At 60.3% G+C, this 21947-nt stretch overlaps 1 protein-coding gene across 3 annotated transcripts in view; it reads left to right on the top strand.

Annotated features, from left to right (window-relative positions):
• Tmem132d (transmembrane protein 132D) overlaps positions 1 to 17063 on the top strand; it is a 484753-nt gene extending 467690 nt beyond the window's left edge. For 2 of the 3 annotated variants that reach the window (XM_004843985.4, XM_021257665.2), the window contains exons 6-9: positions 6171 to 6376; positions 8806 to 9079; positions 11190 to 11381; positions 14562 to 17063. In XM_004843985.4, the coding sequence (XP_004844042.2) occupies positions 6171 to 6376; positions 8806 to 9079; positions 11190 to 11381; positions 14562 to 15677 (1788 nt within the window). In that variant the 3' untranslated portion in view covers positions 15678 to 17063. The remainder of the gene's footprint in view (positions 1 to 6170; positions 6377 to 8805; positions 9080 to 11189; positions 11382 to 14561) is intronic. The other variant, XM_087198439.1, reaches the window with a different exon arrangement.
• Positions 17064 to 21947: the final 4884 nt, after the last annotated feature.

The following is a 21947-nucleotide window of genomic DNA, read 5'->3' as shown; positions in this document are numbered from 1 at the left end:
TGCCATGAACAGCTGTGCCTCCTCCGCCAGCCCCTCTGCCGCCGCCCTGCCCTGGAGCCGCCAGCTGTGGACAGGAACCTCTGCACACCTTGGGCCAGAATAAACCTCCCCTCCTTTAGGCTGCGGTGTTGGGGATAATGTCACAGCAAGAAGAAAGTAACCGAGACAGTGGCCAGCCACCCCCAGGTCCACTTCCATTCCATTCCACCGCGTCGGCGAGGCAGAGACAGATCAGTGCTTGCATCAAATTCTATTGGTCAAGCTGGATGTGGTGGTGTACGCCTGTCATCCCATCCCAGCACTCTGGGAGGCTGAGTCAGGAGGATCACAAGTTCGAGTCCAGCCTGGGAAATTTAGCAAGACCTGGTCTCAAAAAATAAAAAAGGGCTGAGGGTGTAGATCAATGCAAAGGCCCTGCATTCACTTTGCAGTACCACACACAAAAAAGAAATTCTATTAGTCAAGCAAGTCCCCACGGCCAGTCCAGAGTCAAGGAGAGGGGACAGGACCCACCTCTTCAGTGGGGACTGTGGCAAAGTCACCTTGGAGAAGGGTTTGTAAAGACTTGGGACAGATGGCTGTGACCATCTTTGGAAAACACCATCTGGCAATTACCGCCACATGCCTGTGCTCCACGTCCTCCACAAAAGGAGATGGCATTGCTCCAGCCTCCTTGCCCATGAGGAGTGGGTGGGGACAGTGGAGATGCTGGTGGCTTTGCCTATTCTGGGCCCTGCAGCTCAGCACGGCTGGGGGGACAGGCATTGGGGTGCAAGAACGTTTGTTGTGTGGGGTTTGAGAGAGCTGGCGGTGGGCACCTCCATGCCTATGCGCTGCGCCCTCATTGCGGCTGGGACAGCATGTGTGAGCTCGGTGTGTGGGCTGTGGGGCTTCAGGAAAACGGAAACCCCCGGCCTGGTACTTGTCCACTGAGGATGACCTGCCGGCCCCGTGCCAGTCTGGAGACATTACTTGTGTCACCACTACTCCTGAGGTGCTGCTGGCGTGCAGGGAGAGCAGATGGGGTGCTCCCCACGTGCCGCAGTGGCAGGGCAGCCTCCACCACAGGCCTCTGCCCAGATACGGGCAGCATGACCAAAAAGTGTGGTGAGTGGATGTCCACACGTAACAAAGACACATGGCTGTGAATCCCCTCAGGGTCCGCCTTGTCGCTGCAGACACGCTTGTCCCATCGTCCTTGTCACTTCCTGCAGCAGCGTGGAGCCCTTTTCTGAGTGTCTGTAGTTGTGTTGCTGTGCTTGCCTTGGGTCCTCAATCGGTTCAAAATGTTTATGTTGGTCACTTGGCCCTGGGGCAGAGGTGGAAGTCACGTGGCTTCAGATCCAGTGAATGAGGTGGACGCAGACACAGCGTCCTGCTTTTACGAGCTGCCTTTCCATTGATGGCGCTCGGCAGCAGCATTCACTGCTTTTTATCATGCCTGGAACAGATGCTCAGGAAAGGATTCCAGAGCTGCTGCAGAAAGGCCCAGAATGATGGGATGAGTGTTCTCAAAGCAAGGGCAGGATCTTGAGGCTGATAAATGGCAATGCGTCTTTTAGTAAAACACTCCAAATTTAATCATTCACTGTACATTTTGATTGCATCCCCCAGATGAGGCCAAGGCCACAGTTGTGCTGCCCAGGAGCCCTGGGGTTGGTTGCCCTGAAGGTGACTTCCCGAGGAAGGGAGTGCCATTGAGTAACCCAGGAGAACTGTGGCCTGTGGCACTCGCCGGGGGACTCTGAGAACAGAGCAGACACAGCATTCCCTGAATGGACTGGGCCCCCGGTCAGGAAGGTCCTGAGAGCTTACGAAAGAGAACAGCTTCCGGGGTGGGGCCTCCAAGGCTGTGATTTTAGAGGAAGAGGACACCCTGGTGTGGCCGATTCCAGATACAGAAAGTCCCCACTCGTGGCAAACTCCGGACTGAGGGGGTGGCAGCCCCTCTGTGGAGCCGCCGCGTGGCCGGGGCTGCTGTCTTGGCACCACCAGCTGGGGGTGGACGGGTCCAGCGTCCCCTTGCCGTGGGTCTGAGCCGCAGGCAGGGCCAGTCCCGGCGGGGCCCCTCCTGTCCCCTCACTCCGCTCTCTTTGGCCCTCACCTCCACTCCCGCCCTCAGCCCAGGGCCCTAAGCCTCCGATGTCTCCCAAGCGAGCACGACAGCCAATCCAACCAGGGACCGTCTCACCTGTGTCCGAGCACGGCCACTGCAGCATCGGACCTGGGCTGGGGCAGGTGTGACCATCACGGGGTCAGTCAGTGCCAGGCCAGCCCTCGCTCCTCTGCACCATGGCTGTGACCCGACGGGCCAGGCCTGGCTCCGGGCTGGACCCCCCCCCCCCGCCCAGTGCCTCCTGTCACAAGTTTCTCTCCTGGTGAAAAAGCACCTGCTCTCACCAGCAGGCACCACAGGGAGGCCAGCTCCTCCCGGTAACCTGAGCCGGAAGGATTCCTTCAGCCAGCACCGCCCATCCTACAGCACTGCGACACTGAACCCCAACTTTCTCATCTGGAAAACGGGCATCACAGAGGGCAGTCTAAGAGGCTGCTGGGAAGGCTTATGTGGAATAGGTGTTAGCACTCTGCACGGTACCCGCGTGCGCAAACAGTGGACTTGAGCTTCTGTGTTTATTGCTCGGTCATCAACTCCATTGCTTTAGTCCAGGTAGACTTGTCAGACAAAGGTGCCCCAGTGAGGGGCACAACTGTAATCCAAGCACTCTGGAGGCAGAGGCAGGAGGGTCACTGCAAGTCAGAGGCCAGCCTGGGCTCCATGGTGAGTTCAAGACCAGCCTGAGCTACGTGGCCAGACTGTCTGAAAAAGAAACAGAAAAATATCCCACAGGCTCACCACTGCGTGAGGCCTTCCCAAGGGACATTACTGCCAAGTTTGTGGGGGAAATGAAATCTCAGTATCCTCAGATTTAGCCCTTAGGGGAAAAATGGCAAAGGGGAAAATATCAGAAGAACATAAATTTTGTTATGAATGCGGTGATATTTAAATAAGATTTAAATTCATCCAGCTATTAAACAGAAAAGAAGGAGCTGGCATTAAATTCACATAAGTGCCGGATTATGCACCCTGGAGTCAGAAATATTAACTCCGTCTCCAAGCCGGAACAGTGCAGCTGGCTGGGAATAGATTATAAAGGAGATGAAGAGTTGATAGATTATCCTTTCTAACCATCCCCATGGAAAGTGGTAGTTAATAAATTATCTCGCTTGTACTGTTAGTCACCTTTTAACAAGACATAATGAGCAGTCTGCAACAGGTACTCCTGTACATGTGCCACATGGAGGGAGCCCTGGGAGACACCAAGGCAGGGAGCGAAGCAGGAGAGAGCGGGAGGCCAAGGTGGAGCCTGAGTCTCCCGTGGCTGCTGTGCCCCAGGGCCACACCCTCTGCCCCATCCCTGAGGGGCACAGCCAGGGCACTCGGGCCTCGGCGACCCAGGATGAACGCAAAGCCTCGGTCCGGTCCACACTCAGAGGCAGGAGGGCCCGGGCTTCCGGCCTAACACCTTCGGGCCGTTCAGCAGGGTGCAGCCGGGGCAGGGGATGGGTTCATCTCTGCCCCACTAGACTCAGCACACACAGCCCCTGGGTCCCATGGATGTGCACCTTGGCGGTGCACAGGTCCCACAACCTACGGGAAGGAAGAGTCAGGAAGGTCTCTCAGCCCAAGGAAGCGCCATAGAGGGAGGCTCAGAAGGAGCCGTTAGCCACCAGCATGTGTGGCTTCTAATCTCTCTCTCCCGCCTGGGGGCCCCTTGAGATCCGGAGCATCTTGGTTGGGTTCCAGATCCCGAGAAGGGAACCCAGCCCCACCCGGTCCCTAGGGCTCTTGGAGGCCTGGGAGGGGCCCTCTGGGGCGCCCGCGCCCGGCTGGGGAGACTGGGCCGCTGCAGCCGCAGCTGAGGCCCCAGCCTCCAGGCAGGCGTCCGTGGCCTCCAAGGGAGGGAGTGCCCACCGGAAATGACGCGTCCACAGGCTCGCAGCCCCGCCCACAGCACCCGGTGGCAGGGAAGAAGGACCGGAAGTCAGGCAGGAGACCGACAGACCGCCCAGGAGCAGAGGCCCGGCTGTGCCACGTGCAAGTCAGCAGCGAGCCCGGCGGAGGTCAGGAGCGCCTCGGCGGGGCCTGTTTCCTCTTAGTACTTGATCTACACAGCGCACGCGCGTGCACACATACGTGCACACACACACCTGGCCGGGGACCAGGGTCGCAGCTCCGGCTCCGTGGAAGAGACCTCGGAGGATGCGCTGTCGGGCCTGCTGTCCTCTCCGTGTCCACCTCGTCTTCCCCCGCTCTTGGGTTCCCTTTACTTCGTTCCTTCCTGCGAGAAGAAAGGAGGCGTCTGAGAAAGAAGACAGCCTGGCCCTGGGACCCCCGGAGGACGCTCCGCCGGCCTTTCGGCTCCCTGCCTCCCTCCGTCCTCTCTCCCCTCTGTCTCCCGTCCTTCCCTCTGTCTCGCTCTTGCTCTCCCCGTTCTTTCCTTCAGGAAGGCTCCCCCGCCCCGCCCCGCCCCGCCCCGTGCCAGCTGCCCGGGTTAGAAAGGAAGGGTTGAGGAGGAAGCGCGGGGTGGGGCACCCGGCCCTCGCAGGGCGGCCAGGCCAGGCCAAGCCCAGCAGTCAGGTCCAAGTGGCTGTGCCGGCGGCGGGCACCAAGGGGACAGTCCTGCCTCGCAGGTGAGCTGGAGCACAGTTCCCTCGGGAGTGCCCCGCACGCCCCAGCCTGGCCCCGGCTCCTCCTGTGCCCGCTGTGTCCCCGCTGGCCGCATGCTGCAAGGCCCTCTGTGGAGAGGCTCTTGATGGCCCTTGCACAGCCTGCTCCTCTCCGCTCAGCCTCCCTCACGCTGCTCCTCTCAGTGCTCTCCCAGGCGAGGTTTGCACCTGCAAAGGACAGAAGCCGAGAGCCTCCAGGCAGGGCGACGCATGGGGGCGGAGGCAGCAGTGGGTCCATGTCTGGAGGAGGCCTAATGTCCCTGGGCCCTGTCTGCCCTGTATGAAATGCAGTAGCAGTTCCCAGCCTGCCAAGTGTCTGGCCACTAAACGGGACACAGGGCTCTTGTTCAGCCCTGTCGTGTACCTAGTGCTCAGTGAGGGGGGCTCTCTCGGCTCCCTCCCCTCTCCACTCAGGCACACACCAGGGCGGGGCAGTGGCACGGTCTCAGCTCCGAACCCCCCCACTGGCTCCCCTGGGCAAATCCCCACTCCCTGGCAGCTGTGCAGACCACGTGACCTCTCTGTCCTGAGGGCTCAGCTGGAGTCAGGTGCAGGTATGAGCACAGCCACCCTCCCGCCCTCCAGGACCTCAGGATCTGGGGCTCCCCAAGATGCCTGCACCCTCAAGCTGACAGCACAGCCTCCCGCGGATGGCCACAGTCCTGCTTTCCTCTCATGAGAATGGCTCAATTAGGACACACCAAGTACTCTAGGACTGTCTCGATCTCAGGGTGCTTCGCCTAATCACTCCCAGCAGCCCCCATGAGCATGGCCCGAGAGCTCTGACAGATGCCACATAGGGACAAGGTGCTCCTCCACACCTGGTCCCCGTCACCCTCCACAGAGAGGGGAACCCTGTCACTCCTGATGAGTCTGCATGTCATGCTGAGTGACATGAGCCAGGCACCAAAGGGCAAACACTTCGCAATCTCACTGAGGTGGAGCCTAGAAGCATCAACCTCATGGAAGCAGAGAGGAGGTGTTGCCAGGGCAGGGCAGGAGAATGGGTAGATGGTCAAAGACAGGCTCCAGCTATGTCAGATGCATCAGTCCCAGGGACCTGCTGCACACCGTGGTGACTCCAGCTAATAATGGCATATTGTGTGCTTAAAATTTGCGAGGAGAGTAGGTAGTGAATGTTCTCAGACCACACACACACACACACACACACACACACACACACACACGGAAAGGAGAACAAACTTGTGAACAAACTTGAATCTGGTGATCATTCACCATATGCATCAAGACATTATGTTGCACACTTTAAATATCTGAGATTTCATGTACTGACTGCTTGTGTGCCACTACAGCTGGGTATAAAAGGCCCTTGACTCAGCTGACTCTGTGATGTTCTAGATGGCAACTAGTGTAGCAACATCTGCTGCTCTCAATGGGACTAACGATGTATCTCCCCTACCCTGGGGTTCACTCCTTCATAGGTGTCTGACAGATGTGACTACGTCTTTGTTAATGGGAAGGAAATGAAAGGCAAGGTGAACGTGGTGGTCACCTTCTCCTACCAGCACTTGGTCAGCCCTCTGGAGATGACAGTGTGGGTGCCCCGGCTTCCACTGCAGATTGAGGTCTCGGACACAGAACTCAACCAGATCAAGGGCTGGAGAGTCCCCATTGTCTCCAACAAAAGGTATGTCTACACACGGGGATACAGTCGCAGGGACAGGGCAGGTGTGCTAAGACTCAAAGGGACAGGACAGCCTAGCTCAGCCGAGCTGAGACCAGACCAAGGATCCAGGAGTCGTCTTCAGCACCGGGTTTGCCTCCATCCCTCAGCTCTGGGGGCTGCATCTCCAGTTGGACTTCCCTCACCTGCTCCCAAATTTCCATCCTTTCTTCTGTGCAGCTCCTGCTGAAAGTGTGTCCTCCCTTTTCCAACATTTCAGAGACCCCACCTTAAGACTTACCCTCGCTGGGCTATACCCTACCCCTTATCTAATACCATGGCCCAGCAGCTGCAGTACACTCAGGACCTCAGGCTCAGGGCCCAGCTGGAGCCAGAGGAGCTAGTATAGGGGCTAGCTTGCCGGAAGGAGCAAGGGACAGATGTTTCTTGGAGGACATCGAGATGGAGTCTACCTGACACCACGGCCTCTCCATCCCCCTGGTCCAGGGCCCTTGAACTCTGCTCTGGTGAAATCAAATTTAAATCTTCCTTTTTTTGAGACAGGGTCACTCAGTGAACTCACTGTATAGTTCAAGCTGGACTCAAACTTGTGGTGATCCTCCTGCCTCAGCCTCCCGAGTGCTGGGATTACGGGTATGCACCACCAAGCCCAGTAAAATCAAGTTTAGATTTTGACTTCTATTGCCCAGCGCTGTCTCAGACAGAGTTAGGAAGAGCTGCAGGGTCTCCATCATCCACCAGGCAGCCAGTTGATTGCTGGCAAGAAAGTTGTAGGATCTTAGCCTCTGTATCACGACTGGCACCACAGGGGAGGACACAGCAAGTGTACAAAGTTGGCCTGAGCTAAAGGGACGGAAAGAGGCCCACAGGCTGCGGACTTGGCCCAGGATGGGGCAGCTTCTTCCTCGGGAACCTGGACACTCTGTCCCTTCTGCCCTGTGACTGCTGGCAGGAGTGTGGCCGGAGGAGAGGCCGAGGTTCCCTGGAAAGAGCATCAGGGCAGTGACTCCAGAGCACAGGGTTTCTGGTGTCAGGCGGCAAGGGTGGCGCTGGGCCTGGAGCTCAGCGTTGCAGGGGGGAGGCTGCGGGGAGAGACAGCGAGACCCGATGGCCTCACCTAGGTGTTGCCACACCTGCCGGCACAGACACGGCCACGAGCTGATCGGGGTGGCAGTGCAAAGGCTGCTGCACCCAGGCACAGCTGAGGGAGCAGCTGACACCTGCCCGCCCCCACCCTGGGTCCTCTGCCCGCCTCACTGTGAGACCCTTCCACAACTCAGTCCTCGCCTCCTGGGGTGCCACTTCCCAAGGCTGCGCATCTGCCTGACCTCCTGCCGGCTGCGACTGCTGGGTGGGTCAGTGGCTCAGCCTAAAAGTTAGAAATTACCCCAGCTGGGCATTGTGTGCACACCATAATCCCAGCACTCGGAGGCTGAAGCAGGAGGACTGCAAACTAGTCTAGCCTGGGCAACATAGTGACTTAGTGAGACCCTATCTGAAAATTAAGTTACATTACATCAGAAGGGCTGGGGATGAAGCTCAGTGAAAAAGTTCTAAATTTATTCCCCAGTACTTCAGAAATTCTCCAAAAATGTAGCACAGTGTGGAACAGTGGTGGTGAACCTACAGGACGCGGAGCCCTCTCCACTGGCAGGCGAGCCCAGGTGCCCGGCAGGAGAGCACGTTCAGGCTGAATTGCAGTGTTGGCGCTTTGTGATAAACTGTGGGTCTCGGGGTGCATTCGGGCACTCAGTCTCGCATACCTCACGGCTCTGCGCATGGCAGGGTAGGCACAGCCCGGCGGGTGACATGGGGGCTTGGCAGGTTGCTGTCCACCTGTTCGCAGAGTGGTCCCTGGGAAGGAACCACACCAGGTGTCCAGTTCTCAGCCCTGCGAATGTCCCCACAGGGCAGTGCAGGATGCTTGCTTTCTGAGGATGAGTTGAGGGGACAGCCCGAGGGAGAACACAAGCAATTCTGATGCCCCAGTCTTCTGTTTGGTTTGGTTTGGCTTGGTTTTTTGAGACGGGGCTCGCTGTGTGGTTGAGGCTGACCTTGAACTCACTATGTAGCCCAGGCTGGCCTCAGACTTGCAGCAATCCTCCGGGCTCACCCTCCCAGTACCGAGATTACAGGCCTGCACCACCACACCTTGCAATGTCCCAGCCTTTAAAACCACATCCTGAAAGTAGCTGTCGGCTGTGAACAGGGAGAACGTCTCTAAGGACAGCCCACGCTAAGGACAGGTGTCGTGCAGCATGACGCCGGGAGGCGGGTGGCGGGGACCCTGCTGCCACCTCTGTCCGCTGGGTGGCCAGGTCCCAGCTGCGTGGTCGAACACCCTGAGCCTCATCCCTGAGTCTGAGCCGCCCCTCAGCCCAGCTCCCACGTGCCTCCCCTCATCTCTTCCCGCTGACCTCACTCCTCCACAGGCCGGCTCGGGACAGTGAGGAGGGCGACGAGGAGGAGCAGAGGGGCCGAGGCTGTGCGCTGCAGTTCCAGCGCGCCATGGTGCGGGTGCTCACACAGTTCGTGGCGGAGGCGGCCGGTCCCGGTGGACAGCTGGCCTACCTGCTGGGCACGGACTGGCAAGTGGACATCACAGAGCTCATCAGTGACTTCATGCAGGTGGAGGAGCCCAGGATCGCCACACTGCAGGGGGGACAAATCCTGACTGGGCAGGAGCTGGGTATGACCACCATCCAGGTAAGAGCCGGGGCCGGCCCGAAAGCCCACTGACCACCGCCTCTTAGGGCAGGCACGATCGTGGTGAAGCTGTGCTGGAGCTGAGCAGGACTGAAGTAGAGGCTGCAGAGCTGAGGCCCCTGCAGGGGACACTCCAGCCCACCACCTTCCCTCGCCCCTGGTCTCAGCATCCTGGGAAATGAGCTCTGGATGCGGGCTGGCCTCCCTGGCCTTCCCGCCCCAGCCTCCGTCCCTGATGACACGGCCACCACCTCGCTGAAGGCCAGGACAGTGTTCTGACTCAGGCAGACTTGGGGACAGCACTTGTCCTGTGAAGCCAGCACCTTCCTGAGCACGGTGCTGGGGTGGGGTTGCCGTGTCCCCGTCCCATCCCTTTGGAGACACAGGGCCACAGTGCCCCGGTCAGGGCCGGAAGGGTGTCTGACCAGGTGGCCGTAGGGTTCTGCACAGCTGTGCAGGACGGGCCCTTCCAGCTGGCCCTAGGTCTGATCATGGAGCATGTGCAGCGTGTGCCTCTGCGACATGGGCTGGCGTCCGGAGGTGGTTGTATTCAAGGCGCAGGACACAGCCACCCCGGAAGCCACAGGGATGGGTTCCCCCAGACACGAGCTCTGCAGGCGCTCGGCCTCCCTGTCCCACGCGGCGTTGCCATGCACACGCCTTTTAACAGCTTGGCCCTGTGCCTGCGCCTCAGTCGTGAAGTGAATCTGTCGCTGAAGAGAAATCACGCAGCGTGTGCACGTTACTGTGCTCAGGACAAAGAACGGGCAAAGGAAACTGCAGCTTGATGGCCTTGCTTTTATCTGTATAACTCTTAGATGCCGCACTGTACTGTATAACAGAACATAAAGCCACACTACAGTACAGCACAGTCAGGAAAGTTACAGACAGTGGTCCCCCAAAATTCACAGGGGTGACGTTCCTAGAGCACCCGTGAATTGTGAAAAGCCACAGATGTCAGAAAAATACCCATGAATACCTATTTTTATAGTTTAAACCCTAAATATACTATGTCTCCTGCAGTTATGTAATTTAATTTAATAAAATACTGTATTAACAATGGCTCAGAAGGTGCAGGCCATTGTGGCAGCATCTTAGAGATCTTAGGGGTTTAAGAAGAGCAAATCCAAGAACACACACGTTGCAGCAGCCTGTTGGAGTGGGAACCTGGGCATCGACAGGAGAGGGGGCGCAGGGCAGCAGCCAATCAGCGGCCAGGGGAACTGAATCACGCTCTCGGATTGGCCACTTGCAAACCTCCCACCAGAAAACAACTGCAGAGGATATTTGCGGTTTCTCGAAATTGTGTAGTTTCCAAAAGCAATTATTAGTTAGGCTGAGGGGAGGTGTCCGGGGAGACAGAGGGGGTGAAGCGGCCAGGGCCACGCGGAAGCTCCCAGTATGACCTGGGAAGCTAAAGCTCCCTTTCAGTACAAAATCTGGGCTTTTAAAATTCAGATCATTGAATACATTTGCAAACACTCCTTACATTGAGCCGGGCTTGGTGACTCAGGCTGTGACCCTCACACTCGGGGGGCTGAGGTCGTGCCTGGTGATACAGCAGGACCTCCTGCCCAGCCTCCCTCAGGAGTGCGTGACGTATGTGCGGGAGAAAGCAGACAGGGCTCTGGCACCGGGGCAGGGGTGCAAGGTGAGGCTCCCGACGTAGCTCGGGTCCCAGCTCCGTGCCTGCCAGTGCGCAGAAGGTGAGACCCAGCTCGGGCAAGGGGCGGATGAGACAGACCGCGGACCAGGGAGGCTGCCTGGTGGGTTTTCGTGTGTGAGAGAGGAACCCATGGTTCCACAGCGAGTGTCTCAAACCCAGTGTTTGGGGATGTGAAGGCTTTTTAGAAACAAACGGTTCAAATAAAATGAATGACTGTGAGCATGGAGGGTGCTGCCGAGTGTGAAGCAGGGATGCAGAGGAAGGAACAGGAGCCCCTGTCACCGAGAGGGCAGGCAGGGCACCAGGGGAGTCTGAGGGGAGGCCGGGGCGACGGCGCTGCCCACCCTCCCTGAAAACTTGGGGTCCAGAGAAGGTGCTGGCGGGACAGGCCCGGCGCCACGGGGACACAGGAGGCCTCTCTTGTGCTGTCGGTTCTGCCCTCAGATCCTGTCCCCGCTGTCGGACGCCATCCTAGCTGAGAAGACTGTCACCGTGCTAGAAGAGAAGGTGACCATCACAGACCTCGGCGTCCAGCTGGTGACCGGACTGTCCCTCTCCCTACAGCTCAGCCCCGGGAGCAGCAGGGCCATCTTCGCCACCGCGGTGGCCCAGGAGCTGCTGCAGAGGCCCAGACAGGTGAGGGCGGCCAGGTGCGGCCGGCCAGGCCAGGCGGGCTCACAGTCTGGGTGGAGGCTCTGGCCAGGAGTGGCACGGGCACCAGGCGGCTCTCAGGGTGGCGGTGCTCACTTCATGGTGCTTCCGGTGCCCCGCAGGGTGGGGAGAGGGCTGCGGCAGCTGCCAAGTGGGACGCCCGCCTCTCTGTCCTGGCCACACGCGGGGCGGGGGGCTGTGTGTCTCACCCCTGTCCAGGGTCCTGGTGACACACTGGACCTCGCTCAGCCCTGCGGCGAGCCCGGGAGGTGGCCAGGGCACCGGGAGGGCACAGAGGAGGTTCACAGGCTGGCCACTGCTGCCTCACAGGGCACAGCCAGCCTGTGCTGACGTCCACCCAGCTTTCTTCCTTTGAGACCGGTGTGCGCTCTGTGTGTTGTGTGTCTGTGTATGCACTGTGCCTCTGTGTTTCTCACGCGTCTGTGTGCGCATCTTTAAGCATGTATTGCCTGTGTCTGTGCCCAGGTTTGTGTGTGTGCTCAGAGTGCACTGTGCCGTGCGGACCTGCAGGTGTGTACGGTGTGGGTGTTGGTGACAAGGTGGCCACGAGGCGGGGCTGGGATGGGTGCACTGAGGAGCCATTACCCAGTGCGTGGGCGGAGGGCTCTGCTCTCCCTGGGAGCCCTTCCTCCCTCCCCGTCCCACGCCCACCCAGACCCTGCTGCACCCACCAGGAAGGAGAGCCCGGCTGGCTGGTGGGTGCCCGAGCCACCCGTCCCAGCCCGAGCAGCCCCAGGCCGCGGCCAGCAGGGTCTCGCTGAACAGGGTGGCAGCAGCAACCAAGGAGGGCAGCGACCCCAGCACGCAGGGGAAGCCCAGCAAAATCTGAGCCCTTCCCGAGACGGAAGGTGACCAGCAGGGCGCGGGCTGCCGTGGTGAAGGGGAAGTCGCCGGGCGTCCTCCTGTGGGGCCAGTGGCAGCTCAGGTGACTTCAGTCAGGACCATGGCAGGGACACGTGGCCGCGCAGCTGACGGGCTCCTCGCCTGCAGCTGACAGCCTGGGCATCACAGCTCAGTCTGACGCCTCCATCCCTGCGGGCGTTCGGCTCCACCCTGGCTGCATCAAGAAAGCCCTGGCAGACCTGGGCCGCTGCAGGGATCACAGGGATTGCTGACCAGAGGGAGGAGCCAGGAAACCCGGCTGTGTCTGTCCGGGGCTCTTCCAGGGATTCCCAGCAGCGGCTGGTCCCGGCTGTGACTGACAGGGGAAGCATTTATTGGCTAGGCTGGGGGATAGAGAGGAGGCACCAGCCTCGCTTCAGGAGCCTCCATCCTGCTCCTCTCAAACGCTGGGTGGCAGCAGCAGGGAATCGGCTTCTGTCATGGCCAGGGGCCCTTGGACTGGAAGAAAGAGAGCACAGCTGAGTGTGATGGCACACGCCTGTGATCTCAGAGCTTGGCAGGCCAAGGCGGGAGGATCATTACGAGTTCCAGGCCAGCCTGGACTGCACAGTGAAACCCCGTCTCAAAAACCAAAAACAGACATGGTGGGGGGCACTCGAGCTTACACAGCAAGGGTGCCCTGGGAGCGGGAATGGGGCAGTTGCAGACCCAGTGCGGGACCTGGCAGTCCCTGCCCTGCCCAGTCCTTCCCACCCCATGATGTGAGCTGGTCTTGCTTTTTCTCTTCCTGTGCACAAATGCCATGCCCAAACATTTGCCTATACAAGGGCTGATGCAAAAATAGCATGAGCTTAATTTAAAAATCTATCCGAGTAAAAGACACATTGCCATGGGTCCTCCTCAAAATCGTCCCCCTCACTTGGACCACACTGATCCCATTGTCCTGGCCCCTTTCTGCGGCAGCTCTGGAGTCTTCTTTCGGGAGTGTCTTTACCAAGGGTGATGAAAACTACAGTGACTGCTGCCGAGCGCCATCCAGTGGACAGGCAGCTCGTAAAGACAGTAGAGTGATCTCGTCTGCCTCCTTCACCAGGTCTGGCCCTGGGCAACTTCTGGCTCTTCCCCAAAGCCACTGTGACCATGAAAGGTCATGTTTTACATGGATTCAGGACATTGAGGCAGTCAGGACAGTGCAACTAAAGAAACTCGTGGAAGAGGACTCCAGAGCTGCTGCAGGAAGTGGCCAGTACCACAGGACAGGTGTGCTCAAAGTGAGGAGGGTTATTTTGAGGGGGATTCATGGCAGTTGTCCTTTACTATACATTTCTTTAAAGTTAAACACTGAAGTTTTCTGTTGCACCCCGTACATGATCCACAGCCATTGCCCAGAAGTGGGCCTTCACCCCCCGCTTTGATGGGCTCCCGCTCTCCCAGCGCTAAGGGCTTCCTGTGTCTCCTTTCAAACCGCCAGAGAAGGAGCAGTGAGGATGGGCCGCCGGGTCCTGTTTCCGCTGCTCTGGCTCTGGGCACAGGGTCCCCTGCTGCCCGGGGCTCTGGTCCTCCTGGGCGTGGCAGGGCGGCGCTCCGAGGAAGCGGCCCGCTGCCCGTCCCTGTCCAGGGTGCTGAGGTCCTTGCTGAGCTGAGAGGCTGGCATTGAGTCCCAGGCTGTCTCCACCGCCCCCGCCCCGCTGCTACTCATGGAGAGCGCTGACCAAACGCACAGTGGCGGGGGCTGGGGACGGGTGTGCAGCGGACGCAGCGTGACCCGGCCACCCAGGGTCTCCCGGCCCCTCCCACGGGTGGGGGAGGCAGAGGCAAACCCTCGGCCAAGGGCCACTCAGCTCTGGCCGGGTTAACAGCGTCCCCAGGTGTGTCCAGACCTATTCCTGCCGACCCAGGGGAGGGAGGGCCGCCCCCGCCAGGCCTGTAGCCCTCTGGGGGTCCGGTCCTTGTCTAGATTAGGGTCTCCGTTGTGTGATTGGTGAGCCGAGAGTCGGTGCTGATGCAGTGTAGAAACGGTGCTGTGGATATTTTTCACGTGAATGCGTAAGCCTTGCCGGTGATCCACTGCAGCAACAGCCCCTGCCCTGTGGATCAGGTCCTGTGCGGCCCTTGGTCTCTCCTCTCACACCTGTAGGAGAGACGCGAACCTGCCAGCCCCAGAGGCTGAGTCCCTTAAGGCGGGCGGATGTCGCGGTTTCTTTGGGCTCTGCCTTCTTGCGCGCCCCGGGGACCTTCCCCTCCGTTTCTGGGCCGTTGAAGGAGTCTCCGGCCGAGCTCACCACCTTCTTCTGCCCACAGGAAGCAGCCATCAGCTGCTGGGTGCAGTTCAGCGACGGCTCTGTCACACCCCTGGACATCTACGATGGGCAGGACTTCTCGCTGGTGGCCACGTCCTTGGATGAGAAGGTGGTCTCCATCCAGCAGGACCCCAGGCTCCAGTGGCCGGTCATCGCCGCCCAGACGGAAGGACGGGGCGCACTGCTGAGGGTGGAAATGCTCATCAGCGAGACGTGCCAGAAGTCCAAGCGCAAGAGCGTGCTGGCCGTGGGAACGGCGAGCGTCAGGGTGAAACTCGGCCAAAGCGGTGCCAACCCCAACAACAGCGACACCCGGCGGGCGGGGGTGGCCGGGCACCTGGAGAACGGCGTGGGCGAGGGGAGGTCCACAAAGCTGCTCCCGGAGTGGGGGGCCACGGGGGGCCAGTTCCGCAGCAGCTCCTCCTCCGGGGGTCTCAGGGAGGGCCGGGGCGGTGCCACGCAGAGGCCGAGCCTCTCCCGGGGGCGGGGCCGGGGCCGGGGCGGCTCCCAGGAGACCGTGGACCTCACCGGCTTCCCTGAGGCCGAGGTACCCAGGAGCCACGCGGACACGGAGCAGGGCAACCTGGCGCAGGCGTCCAAGGGCCTGAGCGACCTGGAGATCGGGATGTATGCGCTGCTGGGCGTGTTCTGTCTGGCCATCGTGGTCTTCCTCATCAACTGCGTGGCCTTCGCGCTGAAGTTCAGGCACAAGCAGCTGCCCTTCGAGGAGCAGGAGGGCCTGAGCCACGCGCACGACTGGGTGGGGCTGAGCAACCGGATGGAGCTGCTGGACACCCAGGCGGCCTTGCCCTCCCACCCCGAGGAGCAGGTTACGGCCATCGACCGGGGCCTGGACGTGGAGGAGAGCAAGTATCTCCTCCTGGGTACGGACGCGCAGCCCACAGAGGGCCCAGGGCAGCGGAGTGAGCCCCCGGCGTCCCCTACCTCGAAAAGGAAAAGAGTGACATTCACGACCTTCACCGCCATAGCGCCCGACGCTGGGCGCCCGGCCGAGAGCTCCATGCTGAGGAGCCGGGAGGACGACATCACGTGGGTCTGCCAGGACCCGGACCCCGGCCCGCGCGGCTCCCTGGAGCGGCTGCACGAGGAGGCCTAGGCCCGGCCGGGCGCTCCGCTCTCGTTCACCTTTGGGCCTTTAACCCCAGCACGTGTGGCCACGCACGCCGGGGAGGGAGGGGCGGACGGGCAAAGCTGGCGCGGGCATCGAGGCCCAGGAAATGCCACCCGCGGGCTTCACCAGGCGAGCCCGGAGCAGGACTCTGCTCAGCCCGAGGAGGCGGACGTGCCTGGCGCAGTTGTTAAGTCTCGGAACGGAAATGAGCTCTGGCTCGCTGAGCCCGAGCGTCCCAGGACAGGGTGGGGTCTCTCCATCTTAGTCAAAGCGATTTGGGTTTTGTAGAATCCACAGGGCTCCGGTGATCAGGGCTGAGTGTGCGGACCGGCAGGCAGGAGGAAGTGAGTCCCTGGAAGGGACGGCGAGTGTGACCGTGAGCGCGCGTGGGCACAGCCGGCTCCGGGAGGCCATGATCTCCCGGAGACCAGGGCAGGCTGGCCCAGAGCAGACGAAGGGCAGCGGGAACGGTGGCAGACGGCCACAGCCATGTGTATAGCCACGCCCCAAGGACACTCGCGCATGCGCACGCACACTCGCTGCTCTTCTGAGCGCCCCAGCTCCCTGGGCAGGACTTGCGGCCTCCGTCAGGTTCACAGACCCGAGCGCTTTTCAGTGGGCTCACCCGAGCGAATCCTCACACCGCCAGCTCACCCGTCCAGAAGCTCCGGGCCCTGGGGGCTGGGGTGGGCGGTGTCGACATGCAGCGAACCTCTCTGTCCCGAGCTCCGTGCTGGCTCCGGGTGGCATCCCTCGGGAAGGCGCTGCGGGTCTCGGGCTGCACTGTGTCCAGGTCCAAGCCAGGCCGTGAAGGGCTGGGACTCCAGGAAGTGGCCAGGCCGGGGCTGCACCCTGCAGGCTCGGAGGCCCCGTGCCCGGAGAGGCGGGGCGGAGTGGGCCCCGCTGGAGATAAGGGTGACCTGGGGCCCCAGGCCCCTCGGAGGCCCCGGGATGACAGGCCGGGCTGGGCTGGACAATCCTGGGACCCTGGGGAGGCCCAGCAGGACGGACAGGAGTCGGCTCGCTTGCTGTCCCTGCCAACTTCCTTTTCCTCAGTCACTGCTCTTCCTGTCTCTTCCGACTTCCTTCTCTCTGCCTCTGCTCCCACTTTGTCTGCATCTCCTCCTGCTCCTCCTCCTCCTCCTCCTCCTGCTCCTCCTCCTCCTCCTCCTCCTGCTCCTCCTCCTCCTCCTCCTGCTCCTGCTCCTCCTCCTGCTCCTGCTCCTCCTCCTCCTCTCCTTTTTCCTAGCGTCATTCTCGCTGTTGAACACTGCCCGCTCAGGCCACCGCACAGAGACTGTCCTGTAGATCGGAAGTGTAATATATATATTTATAACGCACCTGCTGTCCATAGATAAACGTGTGCTCCGAGCCTGTGTGCTGTCCTTTGTCCCCAGCCCTCCCGAGCTGCATTGCTCTCCCCACGCTCGGCTTTGGGTGATGACACTGCGGCTCTAAGGTCTTGCCACAGCCCAGCTGCTCCCTGACAGCACGTAATACGCTCCCCACATTCAGGGAGGGACACGTGGTGACAAGACGCATGGTGTGCTGAGTGTCTCTCCTTCAGGGCCTGCAAATGGGTCACATGTGTGATTCCCCCCCTGAAAGGCTGCTGAGGGCGGGAGGGCCGGGTGGGCAGGCAGGGGTGCTGTGCCTCCCTGGGGTGCCTTAACCCAAGAACCCCGGAGACGAAGCCATGCAGGGTGGAGCTGGTGGCGCCCAGCCAGAAGTGACCAGGACGGGTGCCTCGTTCACTGTGAGCCAGGAGCGGCTGGGGGCCGAGACAGCAGTGGGCAGCACCCGGCCCACACAGACCCTACTCACCGCTGGGGGACAGCCACCAACAGAGCTGTTTGCTGACAGTCCCCGGTTTCACAGCTGGCCCCACAGCAGGCTGCAGGGCAGAAAAAGACCAACATTTAAGCTTGAGACCTCTTCACAGGACATCCGGGTGCAGCCTCAGGCACCGCATCAGGGCGTCCTGTCACCCTGGGGGTGTCACAGGGGTCCCTGTGCCCTTTCCAGCTGTCCCAGCATTCCTGCTCCTCACACCACGGGGGAATCTCTCCCATCTCCACCCCACAGGGCAACAAATAGACAGAGGGCACGTGTTTCTGAGTCAGGCAGCTAGGAGCTCACTGCTTAGTGACAGGGGACTGACCACGTCCTCTGCAGACACAGCGCGCTGTGTAAGGAACATGGCCCGAGATGCCAGCATGTGACCTGTGTGCAGAGCTCAAGGTGGCAGTGACAGGAAGCCATGGCGAGCGGGGTTCCTGCAGGGCGCCTTCCTGAGCGTGAATACAGACGCCTCTCTGCTCCCCTCACTCCTGGGCTGCAAGCTCCTTTGCCCACCTGCGGGCACTGGGGTCCCCAGGAGCAGCCTCAGCGCCCCAGCGAGGCTGCACCTGCTCACTGCCCCTCAAAATGGGTGCTTTGAACAATGCAGTCTTTATTTCGCAGACTGCGGGTGGAAGTCTGAGAGTGAGGTATTAGCGGAGGTGGTGCCCGAGGTCAGGAGAGAGTCTTGTGCAGATGTCACCCTGTGTCTGCCTGTCTCCACGTGGCACTCCCTGCCTGCCTGCTTGGAAAAGTCCCCTTTTGGAAAGACTCCAGGATGCTGGGCCCGCTCCCACCCTCCAGGGCGAGCTGCATTCTCTCCACCTGAGGTCAGGTGCGGGGGACCGAGGTGTCTTCCTGTGGACTTCGGAGACACAGCCTGGAACACTGGCCTTCTGTCTGAAAGGCCTGGGCTCTGGCCTTCCACGACTGCATCCGGTCACCAAAGCCTGCGGCACCCTGAGCCACACCCCCTTTGCGAAAGAGGAACGCAGCCTCCTGTACTGCACATCCGGGGCTCAGGGCAGCAGCTCTGGAGGCTGGGTCTGACCCTGGGGGGCAGGTGGGTCCCTTCTGAGGCCAGGATGAAGGACACCGTGTGTCTCTCCCAGCCCCGGGGCTGCTGGCCAAGCTGGGGTTCTGTGACTTGTGGACGGGTCACTACTTCTGCTCCGTCCTCTCCTGCCCCACCCCCATGGCTCTGTGTCCACACTCTTCTTTTTCTCTTAAGGACACCTGTCCCTGGATGAGGGCCCATGCTCCAGGATGACCTCATCTTACTCTGGTTACCTCTGCCGTGACCCTTTTCCACATAAAGGCAAACTCACAGGTACTCAGCGTCAGGACACCAACATTTTCTTTAGGAAAATACAGTTCTAACTATCTCAAAGAGAAATCCTGGGTAAGGAAGAAACCCTCTCTTGCTATTAATCTTTTCACTGCAAGTGACCTAAAAATAATAATAAGTGGTTGGGTCCAGTCTGTTTCCTTTGTATTCTGTGACAGAGCCATGCTTACAGGAGGGAGCAAGCAACAAACCTTGTTTTGGGGGAATGATTGGGGTTGGAGGTTTGGACGGATGGGCGGGTGGAGGGATGTATGGATGGAGGACAGTAGATGGTTGAATGGTTGAATGTTGGGATGCTTACATAGTTGACTGGCTTGGTGGATGAATGGGTGGATGAGCAGATGGATGGACAGACACAAAATAACGGTTTACAGAGCATGAGTGATGAGGGCTCAGTCTGATAAATTCAGGTGACCATCTAATGGGAGCCAGGAAACTGCTATGCTGCCAGAGGTTGTCCTTATCTGTTCTCACAGCCCTGCATTAAGGACTTGATGCTGGGCTCTTGCTGAGTCCTGCAGGGAGACAACAGTAATCCAGATGCACGTCTTTCCCTCAGACACTCACAGGTCTCCTCTCTTCCACAAACCTTGCTGGCTTTCTCAGGAGGCCCTGCCCTCTGTGGATGAGGCCAGGTGTGACCGAACCATCCCCTCTGCCCAGATGAAGTCCCTATCAGAGCCCTGCCCACCACCTTCCACCCGGCCAGTATCTCCCGGCACTATGGTTTCCTTGGATGCTTTCTGCCCTGGAAGGGGCCGGACCTTCTTCCATGGGCCTCGGGCACTCGGGGCTCTGGAGACAGCACATTTGTTCCTTTCCCTGGCCTGCAGCTCTGGTGGGGGCTCCGAACTGGTTCTGGGCCATAAAGTGCCTGGTGGTGACTGTCACGTCTGAGGAACACAGGTGAGCACCTGTGTGAGTCCTCCGTGTATGTGTTGACAAGCGGCCGAATGAGGGGCCTGGATCCCCACGTTACCCAGGAGGACAGGGCTTGGCCTACCGCCACGTGAGCCTGGGTGCTGTGCTCGGTCCGACCTGCAGGGTAGTCACAGTGCTTGCTTTCCTAGGGTGGATTCTCAGCAGCAGAGCTACCTGGGGTGCGGCCAGGGCTGGCTTTGTGCCAAACTAGGTCACGTTCCCATTGGGTCTGCGTCACTGAGTGCCGGCGCGGGCTTGGCCAGCACCCTGGGAAAGAACAGGCCCCTGGGGCCTCACTGTGCTTCCTGTGACCCGCAGCGAGGGCCCTGTCTCCCTGTCTCCCGGCCGCAGTGAGCTCTTCAGGCAGCTGAGCCGCTGTCTGGAGAGGCGGAGGCCTTCGGCGAGGTCTCCCGGCCTGTTGTGCGCAGGGTCTCCGCCTGGGCACACGTGGAAAACCACGCGGGTGGTGAGACCCGGTGGGCACCACCACGTTTGTGCCGACTCAAGGGCAGCTCCGTCCTCCGTGGCCCCTGGCCGGTCACTAGTGATCTGACCTCTTGGCCCAGAGATTTGTCTTCCTGGCTCCCCTGGCTGAGCCCCAAGGTTGAGTCTGTGCCTCCTTCGGCCTGCAGGGCCTGGGCTGTCCCATGAGCCTTGTCACAGCCGCAGACCCAGCGTCCCTCCCGTCAAGAGTGCTGAGCGCCTCACCAGGCGCCCTGGGCACAGTCGCCACCAGAAGCCTCCTGGTGTGGACGCAGAAAGCGCTCCTGAGGCCAGTGAGGCCGCGTCCTGCACTGGGCCCGGAGGACCCCAGAGGCCCCTCGAGGGCTCCCCTCTTGGCTTTGAGCCTGGCCCCGCCTCTCGCACCCGTGCCACCTGCCCTGCTGTGGGGACACCAGTCAGGCACCAGCTCAAACCCTGCGACTTCCACCAGGAGATCTGGCCTCCGAGGGGAAGTGAGTGCCACAGCCCAGGAGAGAGCAACGCTGGGGGACGCGAGGTCTGTCCCTCTCCCCAGGCAGACAGAGGACCTGGAAGAGGACCCAGCTCCTTCCGTGCCAGTCGTCATGGACGCCAGAACCCAGAGACTCCCAAGCGGTCCCATGAAGGCACAGGGCGCCCTACGTCCAGTCCTTGCCCTTTCCATTTCCCCCACAGGAGCCGCCCTACACCCCGGGGGACCTTCCTGGGCCCCACTGCGGGCTGCAGCTCCCGCCCGTCCCTGCACGCCTGGCATCCCTCTCTGCTCAGCCCCAGGTACGGCACTCCTCGCTGCTCAGTGCCATTCCCACCTCACCAAGGTGTCTCCCTGGCCAAGACTGTCACCTACCATTTACCACAGGACACGGAGTCGCTGAGCCTGCAGGGCCTGCAAATGTGACTTAAGAATAACAAGGGTGAAATCCTCCGCCTCCAGGGCCCGGAGAAGCCCCTCAGATGGTGTTTCAGGGAGTGGAGAGACAGCTCCACAACTAAGTGTCAGAACCTTCGAGGGCCCCTGCTTATCTTCAGAGCTCTCTGCTCACATGTCAGAGCTCAGGCTGGCCTGCCAGATGATGAGTCATTTGGGTCAGGAGCTGAGTGAGTACAGCCCACATCTGCCAAGTCATCCTGGTTGTTAACCCACCAAGTGGCCGCAGGAACATTAGTAGGCCCAGCCCGACCAAGACTGGAACACACAGGTTGCGCTGGATTTTGGTTTTGCTTGTTATGCAGCAATAGCTAACTAATATGCCCAAGTGGGCCATTATGGTTCTCTTATCCCTACAGAATCAATGTAGCTGCCTTTTAGTGTGTCCAGTCCTATAGAGTCTGTGTTACACAGTGTCCTGAGGTCTTCTCTGAGCCACCACAGTTCCCCAGAACCCTAAAACACCCAAGAAGCAGGAGGTTGAGACGTCATCATCATCATCACCATTGAAACAGCTATCCCTGGCAGCATCGTGGTCTCCAGGAGGAAGGCTGAGCCACCAGAACCTCCAAAGAGGTCATCAACTCAATCTGGCTGTTGGCTGAGCTCGCCCCCCTTCGTAGACCTTCATGGCACCAGGCTGCCCGCGGGAGTGTCCTCACCAGGTCCCAGCCAGGCCCAGCTCCACGAGGAGCGGTGTGGAAAGCACACGGGAGGGAATACAGCAACCGCGCGC

The sequence above is a fragment of the Heterocephalus glaber genome, unplaced genomic scaffold, assembly GCF_053883595.1.
Source record: "Heterocephalus glaber isolate CG9 unplaced genomic scaffold, H.glaber_assembly_v1.0 deba00001687, whole genome shotgun sequence".
NCBI classification, from domain to species: domain Eukaryota; kingdom Metazoa; phylum Chordata; class Mammalia; order Rodentia; family Bathyergidae; genus Heterocephalus; species Heterocephalus glaber.
This window is presented reverse-complemented; position numbering and strand designations above follow the sequence as displayed.